At 39.1% G+C, this 18,686-nt stretch overlaps 1 protein-coding gene across 1 annotated transcript in view; it reads left to right on the top strand.

The window, feature by feature from the left end:
- RIT2 (Ras like without CAAX 2) overlaps positions 1–17,986 on the top strand; it is a 177,053-nt gene extending 159,067 nt beyond the window's left edge. The window contains exon 5 of the mRNA XM_059492365.1: positions 16,148–17,986. Within this exon, the coding sequence (XP_059348348.1) occupies positions 16,148–16,375 (228 nt within the window). The 3' untranslated portion in view covers positions 16,376–17,986. The remainder of the gene's footprint in view (positions 1–16,147) is intronic.
- The last annotated feature ends 700 nt before the right edge of the window (positions 17,987–18,686 follow it).

Here is an 18,686-nt window from a genome sequence, read left to right as displayed (position 1 = left end):
TTAAATTTAAGTAATGCTTGAGAAGGAGAGGATTTGGTTCTGACCCCACTAGTTGGAACTGGATCTAGCCCTAAGGATATTAGGCATTACCCTTCAATTTGCTGATCTTTAACTTTTTCATTAATGACCTAGGCATAAAAATGCAGGAGGTTCTGACACAATTTGCTGATAACACAAAGTGGGAACATTTTCTATCTAGAAGAGACAGGATTATTGAAGAGGAAAAGCTGTGTGACCCAGAGGAGTCATAGAAGTGGAATTAAATGCAATTGTAAAAAGTGCAAGGCCATGTCCTTAAGGACTAATAGCAAGGCTGTTTACTATAACACATCAGTTTGGAGGCAGGAGAGAAATCTTGGATATATCAGCCACATGCTGGGTGATTATAAACTACGAACATCATGAAATTCTGCATAAAATAAATGCCGCTTCAGAAGAGGCATTTGGAGTGATTTGTTTATCAGGGCCATGGAAGCACTGAAGGTATTATAAAATATACAAGTGAAAACTCAGTTAAGATTAAGTGTAGTTGTTTATTGATGATGATGATGGCAAATTCAAATTGGAACAGATGCAGAACATGTATCAGGCAGGTCCTATCAGAGAAAATACAGAGAGTTTAATTTCTTTAGTAGGTAAATGAAAGTAGAAGTGTGATAAAACTACACGCATATGCTGATAAGAAGTGAAGGAACATAAAGAATTGTGAGGAAGAAACATTTAAAACAAAGGACAATGATGGAACAATATCTAGTGGCAGCTTACTGGCAAGGAACACATTCTGCCTAGAAGTTAGGCGAGGATTACTGACTGACTCATGACAGTACAGAAGCTCCAGAACACTTGCTCACTGAGAAATATATGGAGCACAAAGCCCTCTCCTCTCCTCTCCTCTCCTCTCCTCTCCTCTCCTCTCCTCTCCTCTCCTCTCCTCTCCTCTCCTCTCCTCTCCTCTCCTCTCCTCTCCTCTCCTCTCCTCTCCTCTCCTCTCCTCTCCTCTCCTCTCCTCTCCTCTCCTCTCCTCTCCTCTCCTCTCCTCTCCTCTCCTCTCCTCTCCTCTCCTCTCCTCTCCTCTCCTCTCCTCTCCTCTCCTCTCCTCTCCTCTCCTCTCCTCTCCTCTCCTCTCCTCTCCTCTCCTCTCCTCTCCTCTCCTCTCCTCTCCTCGAATGTCACTGATATTCATCTCTCACTCTCCTGTTATCAGTGTATTTGACTTGCTGATCAGGTCAGAAATTCTGAACCAGCTCAGAAATTCTTTTTTGGGCTGTACTTAAGACAGCTCAAAAGATCCTTATCCAATACAAGAAAACTCGTACAACTGATGGGCAGAGTTAAATATTTGTATTTAATATGGGTAACCTCACTGATTTCACAGCACTGCATGGCTTACAAATGCAGAGAACACCAGCAACTGAAAACGATGTGAGGCAACATCAAACACTTAATCCCTAGAAGACCAAAGAAACTGAAAACTGTTAAATCTTGTTGTGTATGAGCTGTAGTGTAATTTTCATTTAAGCTATTTACTCATCCCATAGATAAAGATTTTCTGCTGTAGGCAGTGCGTCCCACCATCACATAATGGAGCCCAAAGTTTAGTGTATGTTCCAGAATAAAAATGGTATTGAAAGGTGGATATAGACCAAAATCATTCATATTTCACCAGAGACATCAGAGAAAAACTACCATCAGAGATAAACAACCACATAAATGTCAGATGTACATAGGAAAACAAGGGCAAACCAACCCTTTTAACATGGGTAAAGCGCAGTGTCCAGAGCTGAATATGATGAAAAGGTGCAGTCATTCTGGATATAAAACAAATTTTCTCTTGAATCATCTTACACCATCTCAAAGAGCTCAAAGCTCTTCCTTTCTTCCACTGTGCCCCTGCTCCTACTTGTTTTTATTTGTTATGGACAGGCATAACATCTCCTCAGAGATGGGTCACTGCTTGTTACCAGACTGCTTCTGTAAGGTCTGAATTCAGGTGAAACAGCATTTGTTTTCCCTTTGCTTCAGTAATTTTACTTTATTTGTTCATGTCCATATGGAAGGAGAGTTGAGTACTTCTACTCTATTTTCTGTGTCCACGTTATGAGGCCTTCTTTCTCATGCCTTCCTTGACAATGTGCAATCTACTTTGGATTTGCACTCTTTTTGATTAAAAAATCTATTAAGAAAAAAAGGTTTGAAGTACCTAATCAAGTTTTTAAAGTGCGATATATAGTTAGAAAAACAAAGCAAAGCAAAACAAAACAAAACAAAACATAAAACAAAAACAAACCAAAAAAATCCATAAAGGGATAAAGCAGAAATCCAGCAGGCACAAAAAGTCAGATTGTGGTCCAAAATCTTTAATTTGTACAAACTTTTGCTTGTATTTACTTACATTGGACAGAGGTGTCCCTTGTTATGCTCATCTTGACTCATCAGTTACATTTTCATGTACATTCTTTGAGCATCCTGGAAAGAAGCTTCAGTGAGGTTGAAGTGAGGGATCTCACCTGGAGAGTCTAGACTCAGTTTACCTGCTAGAGCTAAAGAAATTATTCTGGTTTTCAGTATCTTTTGCCTCTAGAAAAATGGATGCTGTGTTTATGAACAAACCCTTCCAAAGCACCACGTCCAGGCGGATATGGATAAGAAAGTGCCTGGGAATATCTAAAACATGGATTTAAAAAAGGAAAATCTTGTCTGAGAACCTGTGTTCTGTGATGGTCTTCATCACCACACAACTGACTGTGCAGATGAAATAAATTAATTATATTTCCCTTCAACCTAAAAAGGCTTTCAAATCAGTCTCACACAGTGTTATTGTAGCCAAAGAAGCGTATCTGAAGTACTGTGCCTGCTTAGGGGTTTACAGTACCAGAAATAACTTGACATAGTGAAATGAGTTCAGCAGAAATCCCCAAGATGGTCTTGGGGTAGAGCTTAAAAGAGAAACAGAAAAGTCCGAGACATCTGAGCTTGCAGATTGAAGGGAATATCATTCATTTTAGAATGAAGACAAAACCAATGGAGATGGGCAGTGAAATGACAAGAAAAGAAAAAAAATATTTTCAGAACAAAAAAATATGATTAATTAAAAGATTTGATTTTGGGGGTTTTTTGGGGCTTATTTTTTTCACAGGAGTGGTCAGCTAGTGAAACAAACCTCCAAATTGTCTGTGAGATTTCCTTCCTTAAAAAAGGAAGCTCAAAACTTGGTTGAATATTACATGAGTGATCTGTCCCAGGTGGACCCACTATGAGCAAGAGTTTGCATCAGGTGACCTAGAGAGTTGAACAGAGTTCTCTTCCATATGAAACTATTCTGTGATTCTCTGATTTATATACATCTTTCAGCAGAAAATATTTAACTACATCTTGAAAAATATGTGCCAACCATAGCAACTGCCTGTTCCTTCTGAAACAGGGTCTACACTTACTTTTCCACATCTTTTTCTCAAAGATATTTTTCCTATCCTCCTATTAATATCCCTTTCACCACATAAAACAAAAATTTACCAGGCCGTTGTCATTTTCCAATCCATTTAATAACATTCATCTTATTTCTTCAGGTAAAAAAATAGTGGGGTGATAGCATGTCCTGAATTGCTGGTGACAGTCAGTGACTGTTAAGGCTTGAAGCGCTTAGTGTTTTTCACCACCTGTTGCTTTTAGCACCAGCTATTTTGTTCCCCCAAATCTACTCTTATTTATGCATTTAAGAAAATTAGAGAAAAGGAGTCATTAGGGAGAAGTAAGCAAGCTTGTTAAAAAAAAAAAAAAGAAAACAACAAATGTGTTGTTATCTGTCTTTGTCGCTGTCACAAGTTTGCTGATGGCACCGAGCTGAGCAGTGCGGTCACACGCTGGAGAGAAGGGATGTCACCCAGAGGGATCTGGACAGGCTGCAGAGGTGGGACCATGTGAACCTCATGGAGTTCAACAGAGCCGAGTGCCAGGGGTAATCCAACACAGAAATACAGGCAAAGCAGAGAATGGTTTGAGAGCAGCCCTGGGGAGAAGGACTTGGGGGTAATGGTTGGTGAGAAGCTCAATATGACCCAGCCACATGCACGGGCAGCCCAGAAAGTCCCAAATGTGTCCTGGGCTGCATCAAAAAGTGTGAGAGTCTTGGAGACACTTGGTCTAGTGGAAGGTTTCCTGCCCTTCTTGCCCAGGGGATTGGAACAAGATGATTTTTTTTCAGTCCCTTCCAACCCAGACCATTCTATGATGATTCTGTGATTTCCACTCCATAGCCTGAGCTGTGGTGTTGCTCATTCAGGCATTCAAGTAAACCTGCACAGGTTCCAAATTTATGTAAGAGCCACTGGGATTATCAGTGATTAAATACTGATAATATTTAATAAGCCAGATACTCCTGAGAAACTATATCTTTCTTCCCCCCACTCTTAATACTATTGTTTAGTGTATTATTTGAATATGCAACCTAATGTATTATTTTCATAGTATTATTTATCATATCTTCCGTGTTATCTGTTTCCTGTCTTTCATTTTCAATATTTTTTTTCTCATTTTCACTTTTTTTGTTTATAGAGGGATGCAGAAGAAGTCATTCACTTGGCTGGTTTCAGCCCACCATTTTTTCCTTTACAAAAAATTCCAAAAAACCTTTAGAAAAGGGCATCCTGGCTTGCAGCATATACACTTTCTGAAATGTTTTTCTCCACATTCTGAAAGGTGTTTTTCACCTTTTCACAGCCATTTCCAGAGCCTTTCCAGACTGAAAGCTTGAAATGAATCAGTTGCATGAAACATGGGAAATAAATAAATGTCAGAAACCATTTCTAATCTGCAGCGGAGCTAATCCTGAATGCTTCCCAGTGCTGAAGGGACTCTTTAGAATGGTGTTTTGTCAGAATGCACACTGAGGTTTTGCTGTAAGGCCAACCTTTTCTGTCAGGTTTAATGGAAAGGTTCAACCTGATCCCAGCAGCATTTGTGGTCTGTTTGTGTTTGTGTGTGCAGATGCATATTCACAAGTGCTGCTGGGTAAACTGAGCTACAGCTTTATCAGTGGTGGGCTGAAAAGTCTATTGCTCTGGGTAAGAATATGAGTTTATCAGTTATAATCATGATTTGGGCTCACAGGGTGTATTAGCATAGTAGTTTTTATACATCAAGAGTATCTGCATAATTGGAAGGATACATCACAGATAGAAGAGGTTAAACAGATGCTTCTAGCAAGGAATTTCTTCCATTTTGTTTGTTAAGACTCTATTTTCTTATTCTACCCTCAAGCTAGCATAATAAAGATGTAATCTGTCTTCCTCCCTGCCACCATCCTTCCACCTTCACTCTTCTGATTCTCTCTTTGCTTTATATCCTTTCTTTGAGGCAATAAGTAAGGAGAAGAATTCTTAGTTTGGCTTCAGAAAAAAAGAAAAAATATAGGAAAAAACTCTACTCATTAACCCTCAAGCATCACCATTGCTCAAGTTCCTGTTAGTCACCTCTTGGGGATGTAAGCAAGAAATTTTGGTGCTATATTGCACAAAGTTAAGATTCTGCCAGCTGCCAGCTGCCACTTTGGTTACTTTAGAGTTCTTTTATTACGAGTCAAAACTCATGGACAGGAACCATGGAAGGGTTATCCAAAGAAAGTTTCCTCTGAACAAGGAGCTTGCCAACAGGACAGGTTAACCACAGATACATGAACAAGTTACCATGGACATCATCCAACTCCATGATCTTAACCTGCTGCAAAAGCGAGGTAATTTAAGCAAAGTTAGCAATAAGAGAGCTTGTTATGTCTAATTAGGTAAATGTGTTCTTACAGCTCTTCCTACCCACCATTTAAGATTTTTAATTTTTCTCTCTCGGCACATTCATTTCTCGTTTTTATCCCCTTTATGTGCAGTTCCCCAGACTCAAGTTTTTGTTATGCATTGTCCACATGGCAGGTCTCATCACATGATGGAGCTTAATGCTCCTTATTCAGCTGTCACTCCTGGTTTGACATTCCTGTATCATGGGGCTCTCTTCAAATGTTCCCCTGACCACAAAAAACCACTCTTCTCTTCCATGAAGCTCTCCTTTCATCACACAGGAAAGTAAAGGAAAAAGAAAGCCTCAATAAAGCTCCCATAATTTTTTCAATCAATTCATATTCTGCAAAACTGTAAAATTTTCCCTGAATTAGTATTGACATGTGGAAGATCAATGCCATTAGTTTAATAAAGATACTCTGCAATATTTCCTGTAATGAGATTGTTTGACAGACCTTCCTAATAAACTTCAAAATTACTAAACCCTCAAAATTAATTACACATTCCATGACAAACAAACACAATGATTCACCACTCCCATTTTCTGACAGCTCAACCCCATCTCACTGCATCCAGTAACTTTTTCTTTTAAAAGAAACTCAAGTAAATCTTCATCTCATTAGATTGATTAACCTTTTTTCTTTAAAAAGCAACTCAAGTAAAGCATGGAAGAGGGAAGCATTATTCTGTAGACCATGCATAAGACACTTTGATACCTTATATATTTTAGCACATGTTTGCTTCAGTAAATGATTTCTTAAAAAAAAAATCTATTTCAGTCCAAATATTTATAAATCTATTATAAATTCTTCCTTTGCCTCCCTCCTGTCAAAAACTTCAGCAGCCCAGACAGAATCCCTGAATCCCAGCAGACCACAACTGTGTGGAAGTAAAAGGAGGAAGGAGAGTTTCTTGCAATTTTCTTTTCAATGCCAGAAACTTAAGATGGTGTTCCCTGTCTGCCTGCAGTCCGGATCTGAGAGTTTGTTTAGATGTGAAAACTGTATACCAGCATTCAAAAGTGATGGGAAGCAGTGTGTGCTGTTAAGACAAACAAAACTCTTTACTGCATATTTTTTGTGACCCTTTCATTCCAGTTTTGAAAACTCATATCCAGCTCAGACAAAATGTTCAGAACTTAATTCCAGTAGTTTGTCCATGTGTCTAAAAATGAGACATTTAGTTAAACACAAGCTTTGGTTACTTTGTTTGAAAAGATTATTCTACTTCTGTGAATCGCTAATACTTTGGTTGTGGGGTGGTTTTGTTGGGTTTTTTTCCTTAATTTAAAGTTCTTGTTTGCAGCCATATATATAAACATGCACAAATAAACATACACCTCTTTTTGCCTCTTCCTTGATTTGCATTTAGGTGTCCAGATTCCTTTCTGGTTTCCTTAAAATTTCTTGAATCACATTTCTCAGTCTTCAGCAGACTGAGGAAAATAGAACACTGAAAGCAGACCCCTGATCTTCCCTCCTTAACTGATTCCTTCTTTATTGTTTCATCTTTTCATGTCAATTGAGGGCTTTCAGGACAAAATATTGCTGTTAGAGAAAAAGTTATATAATACCTGAGAGATTTGCCAAGGTTACCAGGAATTAGGTTTATTAACTCAGTCCCCAGTGTGCTTAGTGCTTGAGTCCTGATGAAGAACTGGAGTGGAAATTTAATGCCTTGCACATAAATGAAAATAACTTACATGTGTTTACACATAGATAAAAGATATGGAGGCTGTCTCTACTGGACTGATAGTCAACTTGTGCTCACAAAGCAATAGAAACCACTGTTAAAATAAGAGTTTAATGCCACTAATTTTCTATTTGTTTGAAAAGAAGTCCAACATCTACATTTGCACCTCCTTTTATATGTACTTTTTTTAAACAACCGTCTGCTGGTAGCAGATGATAATTGATTTCTTGTTGCTTAAAAAAAATGAAAAAAAATTCCTTTCTTGTGAAAATAGCACTGTAATCCTAGATATTTTCCCTTCCTAAAACCAGCAGATGTCCATGTGAAACTAATGCAGAAATCTTCTTTTTGCAACCATCTTATGGCCATCTATGTCTTCAGCTGAGCGTTGCAATCAAAAAACCTTTAAAGATGATGGACAATTTAGAAAATTGTCAGATCTCTGAAAAATGCTTTGAGCAATTGACCTGAACTTATTCATCTTCAAGACAGATGCTGAGGATTTAACACTTCCACATTCTCTTCAAATTAGACCCAGAGCTATTGCTGACTGATGCAGGATCATGTGGCTTTGAGTATCCAATTCAGTCAGATCCTGAGGCCACCTCTTTAGAAACACTTCCTGATGTAAAGATGCTTTAACCACCCATCAATCATGATTTTGACAAGATAAAGTCAAAAGGGAACAGTCTGTAGTAGACAAGAGTATCGTCAAAGTCTAACCTGCAGACTGCACCCTGATTCTGCAGTGGTTCTTGCATGAAATGAGATGTTGATTCAGTTATTTAGCATTGTATCTGTGAAATAATGAAACAACATTGTCATAAGTTGGAAACAATAGATGAAAACTTGTGCTTTGCTAGATTTGTAGCTAAGCAACTGCACTGAGTATGTTTATCCTTATTTCAAAATTTTGCCCAAAGCAGGAATGAAATTACCTGGAGAAGTAGCTCCTATGTCACAACAATATCCTGGATCCAAATGGTGGGAAAATAATAAAATTCCAAAAATAAGAGAAAGACTAGACAGATACTAGTAATCTTCATCACAAAAGATGCTAAAAATTAGCAGAAATTATTCAAGTGTATATGGAATCTAGAATTTTTTATGTATGAAAATGCTCAAGAGATAAATAAAATAGGGAGTGTTAGCTTAGAGTTTTCTTGCAAGAGTGTAGAAATTACAAAACAGAGAAAATATCAGTCTAATCTAACTGAGGTCAATAGTAAATTGCATAAGAACAATTGTTCAGTGATGCTTCATCAGATTTCTTTCAAAACCCCTTACCAATTTGCTGTTCCCTTGGATCAAATAGAAACATGTTTTTTCCGTGCTCAGAATAGACTTCAAGTGGTGTTTCTTGTCCCACATTTGTGACTAACCAGGTGAGAAGTACATCATCTAGAACAGATGATCTCTCTGGTTTTGTCTAAAAATTTGTTTTTTGTCAAGACTATTAAATGGCTTTCCTTTAGAAAAATTAATTTTTGACCAATGACCAATTAATTTTACCATCCCACACTTTCCACCCTTCATGCACTAAAAATAATGCACAAAGATCATTACAGAAGAGCTTGACAATTCTATTATTTTCTGCATTGCTAAAGCTGCATTTTACTTCCTGTCCATTCCTTCCTCCCTAAAGCAGAGCCCAAGTTACAGGAAGGGAAGGACTATCTGAGCCTTTTTAATGTGAATTTCTTCAGAGGCTGGAGCAGCTGAGGATGAGACGTGCATTGCTGGGCCATGTGCTATTTCCATAATAATAATAATAACTTGTGCCTCCCTCTTCAGGGCATAAGTATACACAAAACTTCATCTTCTCCTTGGCCCAGTTTGCTAATCTTGCCTCCACCCATGGTCATTCAAAGACCCCATTCTGGTCACCAAACATGTCCTAGTGTGAAGTCAGAAAGAAAGCATTGTAGAGTGACAAGGCCAAAAGGAAAACTCTTGCATGACACATCACTCTAGAGAGGGAGAAGGAAGAACAGAACTAATTGAAACACCTTCATGATAATCAATAATTCTTCATGATAATAATTAACTCAGTCTAGAATGCTGGCAAAGCTGAGCTTGCAGAATTGCCTCCATGAAGTCAGAGAGAGTTTTCTCATGAAAGCTTTGATATGAAATTCTCCTTTAAAGTTTCTCTACCATGTTACGCATTAACTATGCAGGCTCCTGAAAAGAGAATTGCTTACCCAGGGACTGAGGGGAAAAATTAAGGTGCACTTGCTTGGTTTAATGAAAAATGCTGGTTTGTGACAGCAGAAACTAGTTGTGAACTGCAGGGGGTTCATGGCCAAATCAAATGGTTAACTGCAGTGCTTGCATTTGGGAAGGGGAAGATGCATGAAAGTTAAAATGTCTATGTTTTCAGAAGAAAAAGTTTCACTGTTATACTTCTAAGCAGTAATTCAATTTAAAAGTTAAAATTCTGCAAGAAAGCAAAACGTTTGATGTTGAGGGAGATAGAAACAAGAGATTTTAATGACAAGGATTATTTTGATTTAACTTTTGAATTTTCTGTGCACATATTTAGACCTGAAACATAGTCATATTAAATGTCTGGCCACAAAAGGTCACGCTGGTTCCACACAAACTCTAGTCTTCAACCTTTTTTTCAGACTAAATTGATTTTTCCCCTTCTTTCAGAAACGTCATTGCTCAGTGGTGAGAGTATGATAGGCAGTTTATAAGTGCAAAGATCTGAAGAAGGGTAAAATGCCTTGGAATAATTCTTTCATTTTCTTTTAAAAAGATATTTCATTACATGTATTATGTGAACAAATAACAACAGTGCTGCTTGTCTTAAGAAGTCAGAAAGATTGATTTTTCTTGGTTTTTTTTTATGTTTCTGCTCATGTTTTAAACCCCAGACACTGCTGTAACAGCCAAGTGTTTGAGCTTTGACCTGAACCATAGCATTTCACACTTGGAAAGATCCCTATTCCAGCCTGTAGGAAGTCTCTGCCACCATGGTTCTTGATACTTGTCCAAAGGAGAAAAATAATAACTGTCAAAACTGACGTAGGTATAATGGACCTGCTCTTTGGTTAGTGGTTTGCACCACATTTCTCAAGACACAATTCTAATATTTACTGTGAATGCCTTTGGTAAGAAAGGCAGGTGGCAATATAGAGGCAGCCAGCTCAGCCTTTGCTGGACACATTCCTATCCATAGGAATAAAGAGCTTTCCCCTGTTCCAGGCAACAAGCAGTAGTATGGGAGGAAAAGGCTTCAAGTTGACCAGAGAAGGCTTGGATTGGATGTTAGTAAAAATATCTTCATTGAAAGGGTTTTCAGGCATTGGAACAGGCTTCCCAGGACAGTGGTGGACTCACTGCTCCTGTAGATGTTCAGAAGGCAGGGTAGATGTGGCCCTTCAGATCGTGGTTTAGTGGTGGGTTTCACACTATTGTATTAACAAGTGAATTTGATGTTAGAGATTTTTTTCAACCTAAATGGCTTTGTGATTACATTGCTTAATGAGAAAACACCATTTTTCTGTATTCTGTTCAAGGCATAAAATTGATGGTCTGTGCTAGGTTTAAAAAAATCACTGCTCATGTCAGTCAACACCCATTCTTTCCCATTTTGTTGTCCAGGATGGCACTCTTTTTCAAGACCCATAAGATTGATATTCTCTTCTCTTTTGTCAAAGTTACTTATTAGAGACTGAAGAAAAATGAGAACATTTTTGATCTCCGCAGCTCTTTCCTCTAATATGTTATGGGTTTACACCTGCACCAAAAGCTTATTGTATTTGTTCTGATATGCCAATGGAATGGGATGTGATGGGGAGGGACCCAAACATGTGTGTGGACTCTTTCTGGTTGCCTGCCTATCTCTAAACTGATATCCAGGTGCTAATAAACAACTTGGCACCTGGTTCTTCTTTTCTAAGATGGGACTTATTGAGAAACAGGAAAAGAATCCACCAGACATGAAGGGGAAGGATGTTGATCTTTCTGGGACATTACTCAGAATTTTTTCTTCTCCAGTTCATGACTTTTCCTATTCCTTTTATTATTTACTGTTTACTGGTGCAAGCCAGGTTGCTCAGTATGCCTCTGCCATCCTTATAATTTTTCCTTACAACTCTCATAAATTATTGACTGTCAAAAATGCAAATCTTGATCAAAACCAACAGAAATTCCTCCTATTTCCCTCAGCGGGATTTAGATGAGCATTCTGTTGAGCAACACGTGTACCCTTCGTCTCTGATTGAGACCATGTGCCTTCAGTGAAAAAAAATTATTCACAGAACAAGGTTTTTGGATATAAAATTATCCAGAATTATATAACTGAGTTATATGATGACAACCAGGGTAGAAGCCTGTAACAAAAATTTAGGCGAATCCTTGCAATGCTTAGCACTCCACGTGCAGCTCCCAGATTTCTCCACGGCAATCCAGAGGTCCCAGTTATGAGGGGAAAACTACAAAAGCCATCTGAAGTAGACAGTGCTGCTTCATGGATGCAGGGATGAAATGCACAAGTGGAAATGCATTGCTTCCCTGCCTGAAATCCCCCATTTACTCACCCAGAGTCAAGCTGCTGACTCTGATAGCAAAATCTCCATCAGCGAAATCCACTTTGGGATCCTTCTCGTGCTGCCATGACCAAAGGAGGCAACAAAGCTGAACACAAAATAATCTGATTCTGATGGAGATTTTCCAGCACATGACAGTCCAAGGGCAGAGGAAGACTATTGATCTGTTTAATTTCTGTGCATTTTCCATCTCAGATACAAGTATTCAGGTATTTTTGTGTGCCCATGGGGGCCGATGATTGCCAGTGCCTCCCCACCCACCCCCCAGCCCAGGTGGTTTTGTGCAGGAGCTGACCTTAGTGGGGAGCTGGCTATCATAAAGATGGCAGCTCATCCATCACAGCTTTCTCAGCCTGTCAGCATTGCATTTAATCGCACTTGTAATTTTCCAGGGGAGGTTTGCAAAAGCCACAAACAGAATCCTAATGTATATAATGAGGTTTGCAGCCGGTGTTTCCCCTCAGGAGGAAGCTGGGCTGTGTTCTAGCTGCCCTCAGCTATACAGAGATAGGAGATTCCCAATTCAGTCTACAGTCCTGTGTGCTGTTCACGTGCTGTTGGAATGGGTATATCTTGTCTAGACAAGATTCAGTTATATGTTGTCGCTGGTATATCTTCCTTCTCAACTCACATGCACTGTCAGAAAAGGGCACTAAGAATCCTGCACTTTAGAAAAGAAGAATTTTTCAGCCTCTAACACATCATATCCATGAGGCTTCATTCCCTTTTTATGGATTTGGGAGGTCTTGCTCATTGACTTGAAGCTGCAAACTTCAAACCCTTCTGTAAATGCTGATCAAAACCCCACCCAGACAATCACAGTTTTTAAAAGTTTGAACAATACTCAGGAAGCTTCTGTCAGTTCTGAAATTTTCATTTTTCATTATGTTCACTACACCTATCTTCCACCTTCATTCCCTTCTTGAGGTTTAGCAGCACAGAAATGAGCTAAGTTGGAATCAATATGACCAGAATTATACTCTTGCAAACAATGCCAGATTCAATCAAGTGGGGTTACTCTAAGGATGAGATATAAAGCTCTGCTTCCCAGATATATATTCAATGGAATGACCTCTCTCCCTGACCTGTCTGTTCGTGCCATGCTGACAGATCATATCTTCCACTGATACAGACCCATGAAAGCTGCAATTTGTCAACAAGTCCCTGGGCTCTGCAGATCTGGAATGGATATCTACAATATAGTTTCTCTTCTGGCAATAAGATGGGGACAGGCTAAATCCTTGGAATTATGTGGGCCTCAGTCACCTCATCAAGCTTTATCCCTTGTTTCTCATTCCATAGGTGTCTAGCCTCTTGACCGAATGATGAACCAAGAGAAAAATGTGTATTTTTTTCTCTAGACATCTCTTTATATTTACAGATTCTTCAGCACACATATTAGTTAAATTACTATAGTTGTATTCATTGGTGCTGAACGCAGTAATGATAATTATTACAATGTTATATTTTAAAAAATTATGTTTTCAGCCTTGCAGCTGAAAAACATCAGCTAATCATCCTGAAATTGTTTGTGCCAGGTGTCCTCCTCCTGCTGAATTAGCTCTTAAAATTTCGCCAAAGCAGTTAATCAGTTCCTGAGGGCAAGACTTAAGAAAAATGCCATGCTTTGAAATGAACTATCACCATTAATAACTTTAATGTTCCCTCTGTAATTTGGCAGGCAACTGGAGTCCAAAACCAAACTTTGCTTGCTTTTGAAGAAAGTTAGCTAAGTTTGGCCAAGTTGCTAACCTCCAGCCACAAAGATATGGGGAGAAAGTTTTTCTGCATGATTTAATTCTCCTGAGTATTATCCATTTCTCACAGCTCTTAGCAGTCTTGTTTCATTGCAGAGCAGAGAATGTCTTCCCTGCAGTTATTCTTCCTTGTAGGATGGAGAAAACATATTTTTAGTCCTAGAAAAGAAAAAAAAGAAAGAAAGAAAAAGTCAAACAAAGGAGGAGCAAAGTGGGGTAAAGACTAGAAATTCACATAGAAAAATAATGGGCAATTTTTATATTGGAGTATTATTGTGCTGACACCCTAATTGTATTTACAAGCTTGCCATTATTTAACATAAGGATATGTTGTTTCATGTGGATTTTTACTTCTTTTAGGTAATGAATGCATGAAATCTTCATTGAAATGCATCTCTGTGCAGTCATTTGCTTAGAACTGCAGCATCTTTAACAAAATAAAAAAAAAATTCCTCCTTCAGCTCAAATAAGGCATAGCAAGGAAAAAAACCTTTATGATAAGGTCCAAAATAAACCAAAATAGTCTTCTATCCAGACAATCAATTTCTCAATGGTGCCCAATAGACATATTGAATCATGCATTTTGCTTACACAGCTGCCCAGAGAAAAACAAGGACCATATTACTACCCATCTCTTTTTGCAAAAGGTTGGCAATTATAGCACTTGGAAAGTGGTAACCATCTTTTATTTTGTCAGGTAGTATTATCCAGGTTGGCCTACAACCTCCCTGCTTACCCTCACAAAAATCTTAATTAAATTAAGATTGTACCTGGAGCATAGATCCTTGCAAATGCTACAAAGCTTGTGACTCGATGCAAAGGGGGTTGTGAGAAATTCTGAGGCCTGTGTTATGCAGGTGCATGCTTGGTGCAGATTTACCTCCAGGCTGGAATGAACGAATTTTCTATTTCATCCCAAATCCTGTTTCTTACCATCTCCAGCCTTACAGAGGAATAAATGCAATAAATAAGTGGAATAAATGCAATGAGGTGGAGTCATAATTTAATCATAAAGGGCATTTTCTTCATGGCAGGTATGAGAGAGTGTGTTTGTATCTTGAGCCACAAGGCTTTATTTCCCTTATAAGGATAAATGGCATTTTGGGTGCATGAAGCTAGAAATCAGAAAACAAACCAAAACAACAAACCCAACTAAAAGAAAACACCCAGATAAGTCTTGTGGTAGACAGTAGCAATTGAGACTTCCCATAGCCTATTACGTAGCCTTTCACAAGGCCATCTCAAAATATTTCTTTGACTTTTCATAAGGATGTTTGGAAAGTTACTTGAATAAATCATGAAATGCAAATGTAAATAAAAATAAAGCCTGGGATTTCTGACCTAGAATTTGCATATACACCATACATGCAATTAATATAATTCATTTATTCAGATTTATGTCCAAATACTGAAAAGAAAGGACAGTCTGTTGGGTGGGAAGCTGGGTTAACATTTAGAAGCTCACAGGGTTTGTTCTTTGTTTTTCTATGGACCTCCTGCATGTTATTGGATGAACTTTCAAAGTATAAAAAGTACCTTAATTGTGAGGCAGTGGCAGCCCTTACAATAAGAATTTAAGCTCTATTTGATGCGTACATTAATCAGCATGCTGAGCACCCTTCCATTTAGCAGGCTGGCAGGACAAATGCCAAGGGATAGCCAATATGGAAATTTCAGAAAAAATGATCCCTACTCATTGAACTCAGTGAAAAGAGATGTGTTGTTTTCCTCTAGGCTCATCAGTTCCACAAAATACAGACACATTTCCCACACATTCTACAAGAGCAGTAAGTACACAAAGCCACTTAGGGAAGATGAGCTGAAAAACAAATAGATTTTGGATCTTCATACAGCTCAGGTATGAGCTCAGTGATAGGATTACAGGCCTGCAAAGACCAAACCACTCCAAGGCATGTTCAGAAATTAATGTGACTGAAAAATATTAGGGTATGAAAGCTGGTGAGCTTAAAGAGTCAAGTTGCTTCCAGGATTAGGTTAATACTCAACAAGGATTTTCTAGGGCCTTAATTCTGTGTAAGTCTTTCTAGTCATCCATTCTAGCCTATAGAATAAAAGTACCAGCACTGTCAAACCAAGGATTACTGTACTAAAGAGAGGAAATACATGGAAAAAATTGATGCATCAGAATTAGGGACGTAATATATGTGAGCAAATGAATACTGCCAGTCTACTCTGTTCAAACACCTCATGAATTCAGCCTGATCCTTTCACCCCTGAATCTCTTCTGTTGGATGCTGTCATATTATTTTCCTGGTCAGTGATTTGCAGGATCTAAGAAGTCAGGCTATATATATTGACATTAGACAATATTTATGGAATTTTCTTTTCTTTGCAGGTCTCAACTGAAGAAGGAATGAGCTTAGCCAGAGAATATTCCTGCTCCTTTTTTGAGACTTCAGCTGCGCTCCGCTTCTTCATTGATGATGTCTTTCATGGACTAGTGAGGGAGATTCGAAGGAAAGAATCCTCACTGTCCATGATAGAGAAGAAGATGAAGAGGAAGGATAGTCTGTGGCGGAAACTGAAGGGATCCCTGAAGAAAAAAAAGGAAAGTACAACCTGATGGCAATTCTTTCTGAGCCGCTCATCAGGAGCTGACCACAGTAACCTGTAATAATTCAGAAAGGCAGCATTGACACAGCATCTTCCAGGCCAGGGCCTGGAGCTCCTTCCCTTCAGCTCTCATGCAGAAGTTGTTCCTTGAGGGCCTAATTAATGGTTTCCCTGTGACTCTTCTGTTCTGTAGTGTCATTTAGCATACCCTCTCATAACTTTTCTGCAACTCTGAGTGGAGAAAATACTGTGTTTTTTAACGTGTGCTCCATGGCTGGTCTTCAAATGCTATGAATTACGCCAGCATCCAAGGCTGAACCAGCTTCCACCAGCTCTAGGACTATGGATACACTTATTGCCTCCTCCTCTGCATGCACAGGTCGTTTCACCATCCCAAGAACAAATGACATTGATTTCAATGGACATTTTGACTGTTTAAGGACTTTTGGGGTGGCACCTTCAGCTTTGCGTTCATAGGTTTATGGTTAGCGTGTCTCGGCCTGCACGCCCGTGTCTGTGTGTGACTGTGTCTGTGAGCCAGGCCCAAAGGGACCCTGGGCATTTCAATCCTCACCCCGTGATGCCCCATCCCCACTGTGCCCTGCCCAGACAGCAGGCAGATTTACAAGCAGGGTACAAGTCGTGCACCAGCTCTGCAGAGGCTGCAGGGGCTCTGCTCTGTCTCCTCTTGCAAGGGCTGGCTGGCAGGTGTGCCATGTTCCGCAGACATGCTGTGCATTAGAGCCATACAAGAGTTAGTGTTGGAAAGGAACTTTTAAAGGCCACGTGGGCCAAACACCTGCAATGGATGGGGAGACTTTCAACTTGATCAGGTTTCTCTGAGTCCTGTTCAGCCTGACCTTGGATGTTTCCAGGGATGGGGCATCCACCACCAATCTGGGCATCCTGTGCCAGTGCTTCACCACCAGCCACACTCCCCTGTCCCATCAAGGAGCTCACAAGCGCTCTGTCTGTACAAGAGTCCCAGAGCCCTCCCTGGAGCAGTGCATCTCTGTCCCAGCATGTAATAGCATCTGTGAAGTAGCATCCAGCCCTTGACTTACTAGAGAATTGCATCAGCTCAAATCACCATTGCTCACAGTCCTTGACCATCCAACTGAACCACTTGATTAAGCAGTTGGATAAGTCTTTTTAAATATTCCTTGCTAAAGCTGGCATGAAGTAGAGTATATGCTCCTAAAAATTTTTTCCCCCTGGAGTTCCTTTAATGTTGTTGCTATTTATAAATTTTATAGATAGAATATGAATAAGTTTTGTCAAAAATAAAGATTGTGAGTTCCATGGAGCCATACTAGTAGTCAGTGTCATTTGTGTCTGTCCTGGAGTGATAATTGGTATAACAAAAAACATGTATCTTTATTAAATGTTACTTTTTCACTTTTCTTCTGTGATTATTTTGCACAGTTTCAACCAATTATATTTTGCATACTCTGTGTGGGAGTAGGTTTTTTTTTCCCTCTGTAAAATTTGGAAGGGTTATGGTATTGTGAATAACTTTAGTTCATTAAAATCTAATGCTTTGTTTTTCTCTCTCCCTTACTTTCAAGGGAATCCGGAGATATTTTGTGACTTGTCAAAAATCCTTCATCAAAAGTAATAGTTTGTTGTACATTTTTAGATATATGTGGCTATATTTCTATGTGAGAAAAATTATTTTGGAGGAATACAAATACATGTACCCATTCTCGGTGAATTTTCTGTGTCCTGTCTCTGAAAGCTGAAGTCTGCATTTACACCATTGTAATTACTATTATTATTTTATCTGTATTGCCACAGAGATTTTAGGTCAAGTGTCCTAGAGACAAAAAGATGCACTTGTCCAAAGAGTTTATGAGCTAAGTATTAGTGGAGGGACAAGAAGAGGCTGCACTGGACAGATGGCAGCTCTGAGACAATAAATAACAAGGGGAAACATCTGTGTCTGTTCCAATCCTGCACATGGCATAGGGGGGAACGAAGCAGTCATTCCCTGTGCAAGAGAGCATAGAAATTACCACCCTGAGAAACCTTGAGGGATGGTCCTTGTCTTTTTCAGGCAGATGCCTGAGTTTTGAGTCAATTGAAAATCATTTAGTGTTGGTTATGTCATTTCACACTCCCCCCACTAAGGGACATATAACATCAACATGAACGTGGGTCTGTATTTTTAGGGGTACCTTGGTTCAAGTCAATTTGCAAGATGAAGAAAAGTTGCAGGAAACAACATAGATACAGTCTACAATTAAGTCTTAAATGGATTAATTTGATTAAATATAAGCATTCACTGGCATTAAGGTCATCTGGCACAGAGCAACATCTTT

Source organism: Ammospiza nelsoni, chromosome Z, assembly GCF_027579445.1.
Source record: "Ammospiza nelsoni isolate bAmmNel1 chromosome Z, bAmmNel1.pri, whole genome shotgun sequence".
NCBI lineage: Eukaryota > Metazoa > Chordata > Aves > Passeriformes > Passerellidae > Ammospiza > Ammospiza nelsoni.
Note: the sequence above shows the minus strand (reverse complement) of the source record. Positions and strands in the feature narration are given on the sequence as shown.